The sequence below is a fragment of the Protomyctophum parallelum genome (genome assembly GCF_964188405.1).
Source record: "Protomyctophum parallelum genome assembly, chromosome: 12".
NCBI lineage: Eukaryota > Metazoa > Chordata > Actinopteri > Myctophiformes > Myctophidae > Protomyctophum > Protomyctophum parallelum.
In genome coordinates this window covers 16,326,308-16,340,337 of record NC_139712.1, presented here as the reverse complement: position 1 = coordinate 16,340,337, position 14,030 = coordinate 16,326,308, and the positions used below count along the sequence as shown (strand labels likewise).

Below are 14,030 nucleotides of genomic sequence, written 5' to 3'. Positions count from 1 at the left end.
TGTGTGTGAGGGTGTGTGTGTGTGTGTGTGTGTGTGTGTGTGTGTGTGTGTGTGTGTGTGTGTGTGTGTGTGTGTGTGTGTGTGTGTGTGTGTGTGTGTGTGTGTGTGTGTGTGTGCGCGCGCGTGTACATTGACTGATTAATTGATTGATCGATTTTTTTTGACTGATTGGTTGACGTTTTTATTGACAAGAATGCGTGACAAGAATGCAGAATTTGTCAAAAGCGTATTTGTTTATAAAGAGCTTATTTGTATTGTGGTCCTTTGAGTGCAAATGTGTGTGAACTGAGTACCGTATGTTTGGGGGTAGCAGAGACATTCATACAATTTCAATGTACTAGACAACATAGAAAAAGTAGAACTGCACTCTGTCGAGTGCATACTTGCTTGTTGCACACTACAGTAGTAGGCCATAAATGGCCTACTAGTGCGCAAGCAGAGCGCGCAAGTATACTTTCGACCGCTACAAACTGTCAAATCTTAGTTTCTCTGTGAAGGAACGTTTGAAATGTTGATTAGGTTTAACTATTTGCTACCTACCTACTTTATGCATGTTACGTAATGACTACTTGTGCCTGATATGGCAGTGGTGCCAGATTACATACATGTATACATAAGAGCATTACCTTTAATTCTCCCAACACTAAAACATATCGTCATTACGTCACCATCGAAAACCAATTACACTCTGGCATTGGGTCCTTTAATCCACATCTTTATTACGTCATCATCATATATATGTAATTTGTAAGTTGATTAGCGGTATACTGTGGTTACTTTGCGCCAAAAACCGTCCCAGCCAACCCGCCACTTTTGATACGTATGCAAATAAAACAGCAAGTTGTGCCTGATTTGCAGGGACCAGATTACATACATGACCATATTTCTTACGTCATCATTGAGAGCTAGTCATACATATACTATATATATGTAATTTGTAAGTTGATTAGCGGTATACTGTGTTTACTTTGCGCAAAAACCGTCCCAGCCAACCCGCCACTTTTGATGCGTATGAAAATAAAACAGCAAATTGTGCCTGATTGGTTGGGACCAGGTTACATACATGTATACACAGGAACATTACCTTTAATCCTCCCAACACTAAAACATATCGTCATTACGTCACAATCGAAGACCAATTAATATATGTAATTTGTAAAATAAAATAGCAAATTGTGCCTGATTTGCTGGGACCAGAGTACATGGTGTGTATATGTATAACTAGCTCTCAATGATGACATAAGACATATGGTCATGTATGTAATCTGGTCCCAGCAAATCAGGCACAATTTTCTGTTTTATTTGCATACGCATCAAAAGTGGCGGGTTGGCTGGGACGGTGCATACGGACCGGGCGAAACTATTACTTGCGCTCTCTGCTTGCGCAAGTAATTACTCACTTTACAAATATAATCTTACAACTCAACACGTGCACACTGCACACGCGTGTACATTTGTGTGTGTGTGTGCATGATGTGTTTGTGCGTGCGTGCGTGTTTGCGTGCTGGAGAGAGAGGTAGGATAGGAGAGTGAAGTGACTTCACCCTCTGGATGAAGAGATGTTTGTTGGAGCCTAATCCTATAAAGAGAGGCGTTACGGGAAGGGTGGTGGGAGTTTATTTAATGAAGCATGTCAATAGACATGGGGCCGGGGGGGGGGGTGGGGGGTGCTTTCAGTCTCACCAATATCCCACACGTAACCTCCCGACCCTGGCCTCAAACACAGCTGTCACCACAGTACAACTTGAACTGATTTGGGTGTCGTCGTCACAAGTGTCTGCAATCGTGTCACGAGAAGTGGGAGGTTGCTGTGGAGTGGTGTAGATTAAAAAGGTCACATGTCATCAATGACCTCTCCTTCCCTTTTTTCCTTCTAAGGCTGGCTCGTCTCTCTTAAATCCTCTGAACTTGGTATACTAATATGTAGTTGACCAAGGTCAGCGCTGTACTTGGACCACTCTTTTTTTCCCCCTCTACAACAACAGTACAATATTGACGCACTGAGTAAGAATTAGTCACATTTACTGGTACAAGGGAGGGGGGGGGGAGAAAGAGAGGGTGAGAAGAGACAGATTGTGAGGAGATTGTCCGTTCAGAGATCCAGACCAGCTCAGCGAGGGAAAGAAAATCTCCAACTCTCATCATCTCCTGTGCCTTTCAGCAAGGCTCTTTTCAAATATAACGGTTCAATAACCTGGAACCCAGAAGGCCTGTGAAAGGTTTGTTGTTGTTGTTTACATTTTCATTATAATCAGAACCAGGGAGGTATTTCATAAATAAAACAAATTAAATAAAACAAGAATAGCTGATCTAAAAGCTCACAACTAAGCTTGTGAGCCAGCTATTTTTAGAATACATTTGAAAGTGTCACTTCTGCGTTCTGGTCCCATGCAATGCACATCTCAGGGTTAGAAGCCACAGGTTAGTTTTTTTAACTAACCCGTGGCACTAATCTTTGCCCATATCCCATTACAACACAACAGTGGTCCCCAGGTTGATCCTTAGTCAAGGTGGTGGTCCCTGGTTCACAATCAGTTGAAAACCCCTGTTGTAATGGGATATGGGTTAAGATTAGTGCCTTTCGTAGCTCTGATTCATAGCCTTCCTGATACGATTCTGCGAATTTCTGCCCTCCAGTAAGGATATGGGGCAAACGGGGTTAAATCTCAAATCGAAATGGTGGGGGGCTCAGAGTGCGTCCACTAAGGAAAGTAGGCTTTCTATTGACACAACCCACCTTTGTTTTGGTGAGTAGGTCAAACGTTCGTGAGATTTCCACTAAAGAGGAGAGAGGCTGGTCTCCGATTTGAGATTTAACCCCGTTTGCCCCATAGCCTTACTGGAGGGCAGAAATTCGCAGAATCGTATCAGGAAGGCTATGAATCAGAGCTAGTGCTTTCGTAACACTTGTTATGGAATGCATCCCATGTCTTATACTGTTTCTCAAACGATGGTCCACAGACTTAACTGATATACAGTACTGACACATGTGGCCCTAATCTTGGGCGTGCCTTAACCTTTATCCCTAAACTTTTTTTTCTCCATATTTTACTAACTTGAAGCAGATCTACATCCATACATTATGGCTATTATCGGCTATTTGAACTATTTTAATAATAGTAATAATAGTAATAGTAGATTATATGGGCACATTTCCTAATAATGATGACTCAATTAGGCAAGCTAGTACACTTCACCCTTCTTGAGATTCTAACTGCCTTTTCTGTGGAATTTCTTAACCTCAGACTTCCCAGTAATTCTGATAACATTGACGCACTTCCACAGAACAGTGAGTGCACAGACGTTTAGTGCACTGGTCCTGGTGGACTACCAGTGGTCCACGGACCACCTATTGAAAACCCCTGCACTAGACTATTACACAGTTCCCAGGTGTTTAACATATAGGCCTAAATGGATGAATGTAAAGCAGCTTTACATTTACTACAATATACTGCTAGGCCTGGCTAGCCTGTTTCAAGGTTCAAGGGTATTAGAGTGTTTCCCAAGCTTATCATTATTTTCCCTGGCCCGATCGTTCGTATGCCTGATATGGAGACGAGTCTATAAACACAACATGAGATATCGGTCTAAACACCTGACCGTGGCCAGAGCTCGGGGTCTGTGGAATGTAACATATGAGCACTGTTTAGTGTTTACCTATAATGTGCTGTTGCTACACTTTACAAAAACGAAATCCCACCTGTTTGAAGTGAGGGGCGCTATTATCATCATACCTCATCATACATAATTCATCTCATTCAGGCCAATCACAATTTCAGTCCTCACTTTTGTCTTCAATGTTTGTGTTTATACACTTTTCGTCTTCAATGTTTGTGTTTACACAGACCCTCAAAGCTGGACAATTGTAACTATTGTAACTAGCTGGAACCCTCACAAAAAACGCCGGGACAACGCTCCACACGTTCCAAATTCTTCTCCCTTCTGGCTCCAAAACTATGGAATGCACTTCCCATTGCAATCATAACTACAGATTCACTCCCAATCTTACACCGCATATGCCTCCTACATGCATATGCAAAGGCTCAACTTATGTATCTTAGATAACATTTTATGTAGACTTATAGATAGCAGTCTATGTAGACTTATGGCATTTTATGTAATAGCACTATATAGAATGCATAGTTTCATTATATAGATATTCCACTGTTACGTTCTTAGCTTACGTATGATTCTTGAGAACTACTTTGTATATGTATTGCCATGCTTTTTTGTTCTTGCTTCATGTAAATCGCTCTGGATTAAGAGCTGGTGCTAAATGCCTAAATTGTAAATTTTAACTATAATTTTATAATTGATTATTTACTTGAAAATAAAGTGGGCAAGACCTTTGGGCATGTAGAACATGACCTGTACTTGCCTCCCTGCACACACACACACACACACACACACACACACACACACACACACACACACACACACACACACACACACACACACACACACACACACACACACACACACACACACACACACACACACACACACACACACACACACACACACACACACACACACACACACACACACACACAAGCCTGTTTATTGTGACACAACACAACACCCAGATGGCTGGAGGCGGTGTATGCACCGCCACAGCGGAGATGTACCCGGCCCGCTGTGCGAGGCTCATGTCCCGGCCACAATCAATATTTAAAAGCGACGTTGGCGCTAGCCGTGAGGGAGTATGAATTGACTTTTATAGAGCCGAACTAAAGCCAGGACGGGGACCATTCCCGAACAGGCTTTTTTTTCGGCACAAAATAGTAAATAGTAGTAGTAATAGTAGTAAAATAGTAGTCGAGTAATGAATCTGCCCTTAAGCCGCTCTTGAGATTCTGTGGAATTTATTCTCCTCCGACTTCCCAGCAACATCGACACGTCATCATAAGTCACCAGGTAGTTTTGTGTGTCGTTTCTCAATTAGTCTTCACTTTACTGAATGCATAGACAGGGACCACATGCAGTACCTTCACGGACCAACAGTCGTCCACGAACCACCAGTTGAAAATCCCTGTTTTAGACCATTAGTTTTTGTAATCAGAGGGTTGCGTATGCTCAGACACTCAGTTCCCGACCCTGACTCTGCCTCAAATACAGGAACACATTTCAAATTGGGCACAGTAGAATGTGTTACAAGATTACATATATTAACGTGTCTCTGTACATCATTATGATATCATAATCATTATACGGTAAATTATAAAGGATAAAGGTCAGGATTTATTACAAGTTGTGAAACATTAATGTCAACCTATTGTCCTGTACTGTCCTTGAGTACATAATGATCATGATTACAGAACAGAAGGCTGAATGTTCACTTGTTCATTCATTAGTTATGTCTTCATTAACCTTTAGTTGTCCAGGGCAAATCATTGTGTGCAACACCATGCAGAGCAGCATGTTGTATGTTGGCTCTAGGGGTGGGCGAATTCATGGATATATCACGATTTTTAATGCCACAATACTAAAATCGAATCGCAAAGTTGTATGATTGTAAGTGTTGTAAGTGTATGATTGAACTTTTCATGGTCTATATTGTTTAGAATTGTTTTCAAATGTTCTAGTATAATTAAAGCAAAGTAACTTGGGAAGAAAATCGCAATAAATTGCAATCTAATTAAGAATCGAAATATGAATCGAATCAGCACCATAGGTATCAATTGCGAATTAGGACTAGGAGGTAAGTGAATTGTCCAACCCCTACTATTTTCCTTAACTGTAGCTTTCCATTTTATTTTCTATATTTTCACTATAGCTGGTGGTTTCCCGAGACCTATAAAATTATCTAAAAGGTTATTTAGATTCTAAATGATCTACTTCCAGTACATAAAAAGGGGGTTCTACCTGTGCAGAACAGTGATGAAAGCATTTCCAGATACTTCTAAAGCACTTACTTCTACAAGACATTTGGCTCTGTCAACCATCATGTTTCTACTGAAAAGCAGCTTCCTGCCCGACATTCACAGCTTGCGTCAAGCAAGGATAAATATTTAACCCATTTCATAAATTACTGCGCAATACTTTTAAGACCCAGACCAACACAATTGCCATGCTTACATCAGTGTAATCGGGTTCAGACCAGATGGGACAAATTATCAGTCATTGCATCATATTTACGACCAATAGCTGGCCATTAGTCACCAAGTAGGAGGTCAAATATAAGCTGCGCATGCGGTGCATTATTTCCTGCTTCATTGCTCAAGGGAGGAATAGTGCTGTAGGTTACTGCTCACCTGGAGCTGTGCTGTGCAGCCAGGAGGCAATAAACATTTGTCTCACAAAGGCTCTGAAGCAAGAAGGTGCTTCAGTGTTTGAAGTGAATACCACAGGTAGAGTACCTCCATTCATTTATTTGTTGTGGATGCAGACTGATGCAAGGGACTGACTAGAAATACAAATTCATCGTGGATATACTAATACAAATAACACTAAATAGTACTGTTGGATAAATATTCGTTTTTGACAACTGTAACCCTAGTATCCCAATTTTAGGCATGTCAATATAAGCAGCAGATATTTAGATCTTTGGATTTTGTTGTGGTTAAACCAAAGTGAAAACAAACATGTATGGGTTAAGATATGGAGGATATACATATCATATCAATACGCATTGCCACCTGAGCATGGGATAGATAAGTGTAGAACTTTGAAACAGACGTGGGAGATATAAGGAGAAGAACCCCTCGTACAAAAAGGTTGATAATTTGATATATACAGTACTGTGCATGTGAAGGAAATTAAATTATACATAAAAAACTGGTCGAAATTAGTATTCTGTGAAGCGTATGGGACCAGTGGGTTGAGGAAAACTATTGCACTGGACTCCATAACATCTACACCACATCTACACCACTCGCTGTATGAAAAAAGCCCATAACATCATGGAAGACACCAGCCACCCCGCAAATACCCTGTTCAAACTACTCCCCTCCAAAAAACGCTACCAGAGCATCAAATCTCGTACCACCCGTCTCAGTAACAGTTTTTACCCCCAGGCAGTCAGGCTGCTGAACAGCTGACCTTGAACTGTATTGCACTTCACTTCACTTGCACTTTCTTTTACTGTTTTTTGTCTTTTCTTGCACTTTAGATGTTTGTTTATGTCCTGTGTATGTAAGACGGAGAGTGCTCTGAGCAAAATAATTTTCATTGTATGTATACTCTGTATCTATACAAATGACAAATAAACCTGAACCTGAACCTGAACCTGAACCTTCTTTCTTCTATTTACTGATATGTATTTTGCTTCTGCATGTTTTGCATTGTTTAGAAGCTAAGAGGGAAAGTTAGGAGTATTTTTCTAATGTTAGGAGTATTTTTCTAGTGCAATCTGATCTGTGTGGATATATGCTGTATATTGCGTAGCTCTACTTTCTAGAATTTATCTGTGATTACACGACACATTTTGCTAATTTTGCATTCTTTTATAATTGAGCACATTTGCGCAGAGTGCTCTATCCTAAAAGAGATCTTGTATCCCTCACTTTTAATTATATTCACTCATATGATTTGTTTCTAGACTGTACAAATATTGTCCAGATACTCGCTGTTGTAGGCAGGTTGACACTGTATACATATTTTCAGTCTCGTATCCACTGTTGATAGGCTTTTAAATGTATCCACTCATAACCATGACGTGGATAAATGTATTACTGATGATAGATTGTGTATTTATACTTAAGAGACTCTATTCATAGAATATACATTATGTTAACTCATACAGATCCAGCGCATATTATGTATAGTGTCAGACATTATAAGTCCTTGTTTTATTAAATGTTAATTTAATCTTGAAGGTCATAATTAAATCACACTAAATAAATGTGAGGATCTTTAATATCTCTTGTCACTCAGAAGGTGTAGATTCCCATCATATATTATCTTATCATTGTGTTTCAGCAACTCCAGCCATGAGGCTCCTCTGTCTTTTACTCCTGGTCTCCCTGGGTCTGTGTGCCGGCTCCAGGGCACGAGACTGGGCTCACCACGGCGCCTCCATGTTTGCCGACCTCAGTGTCCGTGAGATGAAGGCGGTGCGCTCCTACCTCCATGGCCTTCCGGAGCTAGGGCTGACCGATGCCCGGAGCAACACCCTGAAGAAGAACAGCATCCTGCTGATGGAACTCCATCTGCCCAGGAAGCACGATGCCCTGAGGGCTCTGGACCGCGGACACGCCAAACCCCAACGACAGGCCCGGGTCGTGGTCCAGTTTGGGAATCAAGCCGAGCCCAACATCACAGAGTACGTCGTCAGTCCTCTGCCGTACCCCAGGTCCCATGAAGTCAAGACATTCAAGGGGAACAGGCCCGTCAAATTTGAGTCACGACCCATCACACTCTCAGAGTATGACCACATGATCACAGTCCTAGAGAAGACCTCAACCATGGCTCACACGCTGCTGTTTGAGACCACCGGAGGGTTTTCTTTCTCAACAAACTGCACCGACCGCTGCCTGACCTTCTCCGACATAGCCCCCCGTGGCCTGGGCCCAGGTGAGAGGAGATCCTGGGTGATGCTGCAGAAATTTGTGGAGGGCTATTTCATCCACCCGGTGGGGTTTGAGCTTCTGATTAACCACCAAGACCTGGACCCAGAGAGGTGGACCGTTGACAAGGTCTGGTACAATGGCCAGTACTTTGACAGCGTGGAGGAGCTGGTGAGAAGATACGACCTGGGAGACCTGGAGAAGACCAAGCTACCCGACCACGATGATAACGACCTCTACTCCACCTACGTCCCCCGCGGCGACAGCAACACAGCCTCAGACATCCACGGTCCAAAGCTCGTAGAGCCTCAAGGGCCGCGATATCACGTTGACAAAAACTTTATTGAATACGCCGGATGGTCTTTCGCCTACCGCGTGCGGTCATCCGCTGGGCTGCAAATCTTTGACCTCCGGTTTAACGGAGAAAGGATCGCTTACGAGATCAGCCTCCAAGAGGCTGTTGCCTTCTATGCCGGAGACACGCCTGCTGCCATGCAAACAAAGTACATTGATGCTGGATGGGCCATGGGTACCTCGGGCTTTGAGCTGGCACCTGGGATTGACTGCCCTGAGATCGCCAAATTCATAGACTTATACCACTACTATGACACGGACAAGCCTGTGCACCACAGAAATGCACTGTGCGTCTTTGAGATGACAACGGCGTCGCCCCTCAGGAGGCATTTCAATTCCAACTTCAAGGGGGGATACAACTTCTACGGGGGTCTGGAGAACACCGTGCTGGTGGTACGGACAACCTCCACGGTTTACAACTACGATTACATCTGGGACTTTCACTTCTACCAAAATGGCGTGATGGAGTCAAGAGTCAGCGCCACGGGGTACATCCATGCCACGTTCTTCACACCTAATGGACTTAACTATGGCACCAAGGTGTATAACTATGTGCTGGGGAACCTCCACACACATCTGGTTCATTATAAAGTGGACCTGGATATTGCTGGTGAGTAGTATTTGGTCGCTTTTTTCCTATAGAGTACTTGTGCCGTTAATGGTAGTGATTGACTACCATTAAAAGCAAGCAGTAAAAGCAATAAGCAAATAAATATTTGCAACCACAATATTTTTCATATAACCCATTGGGATAGCATAAAAAAATGCCAACACGCTTTTGGAATCTTTAAATTAACCGTATCATCCCTATTCCGGGAATAGCTCACAACGCGGCATAATGCATAAAGCGTGGTGAGCACGCTTGGCTATTTCTGGCGAAGAGATTTGGTGAAAAGGGAAAACAACCAGGGGGCCAAGTATAGACCCTGGCAGACCAATCAATCGATCAATCGACCAATCGATCAAATCTTCCCATCAGATAGAATCACCTCTGATGTTTGTGTTTGTTATTATTGAAAGAAATGTTGAGGGTGTATTAGGGAAGGAGACATTTATTGTTACGGCAAGGGAGAGAACACAAACAAGGTTCCACTGGCTTGTGTTAGTGACATTGCAGATAAGCTGGCATTCTGTACTTTAAACCATCATCAAAAGTTGGACTGTGGAATGTAAAAAAAAAAGAAAAGAAAAAAGGTCAATATTGTACATATAATTAACTTTATATATTAAGGCTAAGCCAAAAGAGTACAGGACAGGTTTAGGGTCAAGACACGTTCAATTAATTTAAGCTTAATTCAAGCAAATCATATGAATAGTGCTTTCAATCACAATGATTTCTTAAATTTTGAGCAACGAACAGGGTAAATATGTGGAACTGAGAGTGTGAACTCATTCCAACTGAAGTCAAATGTGAAAGGTGTGCTAAAGTAATCTAATATGTTTTTGATCTCAATAAATGACCTAGAACACATTTTCATTTGTGTTGTGACTCAGGTCGGGAGAACAGCTTTGAGTCGATAGACCTGAAATACGTCAACTTCACCAATCCCTGGAGCCCGGAGCATCGTGTGGTCCAATCACAGCTCCACAGGACGACGCACAAGACGGAGCGCTCTGCCGCTTTCCGCTTTGGAAAGAAGTTCCCTCGCTACACGCATTTTTACAACCCCAATGAACAAAACAAGTGGGGCCACCAGAAGGGATATCGCATCCAGTTCAACTCCCATGCTCACAGTGTGTTACCCAAGGGCTGGAGGGAGGAGAATGGAATCAGCTGGGCCAGGTAAATAAAAAAAGACATGCCCCTCTTACTTATATTGCATAAAGCAGCATAAACGTATGCATGCTAATGTCTGAGTACACGTGTGTGTGTGTGTGTGTGTGTGTGTGTGTGTGTGTGTGTGTGTGTGTGTGTGTGTGCGCACGTGCGTGCGTGCGTATATGTCTTTGCCTGATCCATCAAAATGATTGATTGTGTCAACGCAGGTACCCTCTGGCTGTGACTCGTCATAAAGACAGTGAGTCCACCAGCAGTAGCATTTACGCCCAGAATGAACCATGGGAGCCAGCCGTGTCCTTTGAGGATTACATCCGGAACAATGAAGACATCGTCAATCAGGTAGCGCCTTTGTAACAGACCGTGCACAACACTCATTGTTCATGAGATGACAGTGATGTAGCTGAAACTGTCTGTCCAGTTCAAAATGCTAGGTTGAGGGTACTTTCACGTACAGACGCCAGCCCCCTCCCATGACAGTGTCATATGTAGTTATCTGGGCTACAGGCAGCGGTGGCTTAGGGGTAGAGTGGCCGGATGGTAACCGCAAAGTTGCCAGTTCGAACCCGGGCTCCCCCAGAGTCAGTGACGAAGTGTCCTTGAGCAAGACACTGAACCCCTAATTGCTCCTGATGTGCTGGTTGGTGCCTTGCATGGTTTCCGCCGCCATCGGTGTATAAATGTGTGTGTGAATGGAATGCACAATCTACGTAAAGCGTCATGGATAAAGGCGCTATATAAATGCACCATTTACTATTTACATAGCCCAGGGAGTGGTCAACGCTGCAGTGTTGATAAGACTGGTCTGGATGATGCATGGTGAGCGGAAAAACATAGTGTGCACAAACTGCACATCAGTAGTCATGTGGCCCCGCATAACTGTATTGTAGGACTGTCACACTAACCACGACATTGCAATGCAGTGCTAAGGACATGACAAGCCAACTGCAGGAGATGTCAAACAACTTCTAAATGTACTTATTTTTTCTTTCTCTCGTGAGGTGTTTTACACGTCAATACATGTGTATTGATTGAAAGCCATTGTTTCTATTAGGAATTAAAAAGGACAGTCAGACAATTTACATGTTGGCGAATATGCGAAAGCCAAACAAAGCCTTACGTATATGCGGCTGCAGACTCCTGACGTGGGATCACATCACCCCCTGGCCTATAGCCTATCTTAGCCTGCACTGGCTGCATCCAGTCAGATTCCCACCGGACTTGTCATTGATTATTCATTTTTAAAGCCCCAAATGGTCTTGCACCAACCCACATTTGAGAATTATTTCTTCCCCTCAACAACCCTAGGCCACTGAGATGCTCAAATCAGAGGCTTCTCAGGGTCCCACAAACCCACCTCAAAAAGCCTTCTCTGTGGCTATAGTCCAAAAAGCCTTCCACTTCCTGTCCGATCTGCCCCTTCTCTCGACACTCTTTTGCATCTCGCCCATGTCCCTCGTTTTTATCTACGTTTCCTTTTGCAAATGATTGTATATTTGGTGTCACCTAACTTTGTTTAAATTCTCTTGTTTAATGTTGTCTGTTACATTTGTTATGCCATTTTATTATGCTGTTATATAATAATGTACAACACTTCGGTCAACTGTGGTTGTTTTTTAATGTGCTTTATAAGTTGACCTGACTAAAATCATATTAACCAGGATAGTAATTTGCCATACATAAAAGCATATTGTGCGTTGAGCCACGCTCAATTACTGGAGGAGAAATCATGAGGATCACAATGGAAAGACGTCTGTTACTTTAATCTTACAGCCTCCATTAATAACACATATACAGTACTGTATGTGTTGTGTTTTGTTTATCTAATAAATGAATTAGATTTTTTTTAAATCAGCGAAGAGAAGATGATATGCATGATATGCAAGAAACTATGCAGACTATACACCATGTAAAATAAGTTCCAACGTGTTTGCATTTCTGTGTGTAGGACCTGGTAGCCTGGGTGACAGTAGGATTCCTACACGTACCTCACTCAGAAGACATCCCTAACACCGCAACGCCAGGCAACGCCGTGGGCTTCTTCCTGCGACCTTTCAACTTCTTCAACGAGGACCCCTCGCTGGCGTCCAAGAGCACCGTCATTGTTCGACAGGACCAGGACGGCAAACCCAAGGTTCAGAGATGGACGCCAGAGGTTGTGGGTCACTGTGTGTCAGACAAGCCTTTCTTCTTCAATGGCACCTACGGAGGAGTGTAAAGGGTGCTTTTACACTATCAAGGCCATCTGAGCTGCACGGGTTCATAAATAACACTGATAGAGAATAGATTAGGGTCCATTACATTTCAACCATGTGCATCATAAAAAAAACTAGAGATAATTTAACAGCACTCCTGGATATGGCAATTGTTCAATAGTTCTTAACGTCTGAAAGTCCCACTAAATTTACCCTTAAATGCAAATGGCTACAAGCCATTTGCACGCGCATATGTATATACTGTATATAAGATGATGTCTGGCAACTTGTGTTATGTTCTTTCCTATTTTGTCTGTACTGAAATGACAACTTAATAAAATACAAGTGTTAATAAAGACAGTCCACTTACTTCACTAATTAATTAACAAACTATCTGTTATTCCTGTGAGGACCACAATGATGTGGTAGTAGTTCTCTAATAGAACACTCAACATGCAGCCAGGACAGATCGGAGACGAACCGGGAACCTTCATCTGCCTCCTGAGTCAGTCACCCCTGCCTCATTATGTCTACTTTTTTTGTTCATAAATTACGTCATGCACTGAAGTCAATTGACCAATTTCATTACATTTTAAACTGGCCCTTAAATGATTACTTATACATCTACTTTGAGTTTCCTTTATTGAAGATAGCATCTGTTGGAAAAGTGATTTTAGTAACATAAGTACGTTTTGTGGATTGTAATTGAAGACATATAGAGGGTATGCGCATGCATAAAGTGAGTGGCAAAGTGAGTTTATAGGACTGTTCTGTTTGAACTGAAATTCAATAACTATAAATTACAAACATACAGTACATGCAGCATAACTGCTGTTCAAAGTCCCACACATTGTCACAGTCACACACATTACTGCAGTGAAATTTGTTCTCCGCATTTGACCTATCTTGGAGCGGTGAGCCGCAGTGCTCAGGAATCAAGGCATTGGGTCCCATTTTTACAGTCTTTGGTACGACCCGGCCGGGGATCGAACCCCGACCTCCCAGTTTCAGGGCAGACACTCTAACCATAAGGCCACTGTCTGGTAGAAACAAAACAAAGCTCACCCCCTGCCATGATTACAATACACACAGCTGCATTTGTTTTTTTCTGTAAACATACTAGTAATAGGCCTTACAATGTTTGTTTCTCCTACATTGGGGCTGCCTGTAACCATTGGTAACAACATACAAATATTA

The 14,030-nt window shown here is 42.5% G+C and overlaps 1 protein-coding gene across 1 annotated transcript; it reads left to right on the top strand.

Annotated features, from left to right (window-relative positions):
* Positions 1–7,931: 7,931 nt before the first annotated feature.
* Positions 7,932–12,856, top strand: aoc1 (amine oxidase copper containing 1; the record flags this gene model as incomplete). The annotated part of the gene is made up of 4 exons (XM_083778011.1): positions 7,932–9,471; positions 10,356–10,644; positions 10,848–10,980; positions 12,587–12,856. The coding sequence occupies 4 exons, from the start codon at positions 7,932–7,934 to the stop codon at positions 12,854–12,856; spliced, it is 2,232 nt and encodes a 743-aa protein (XP_083634137.1).
* Positions 12,857–14,030: the final 1,174 nt, after the last annotated feature.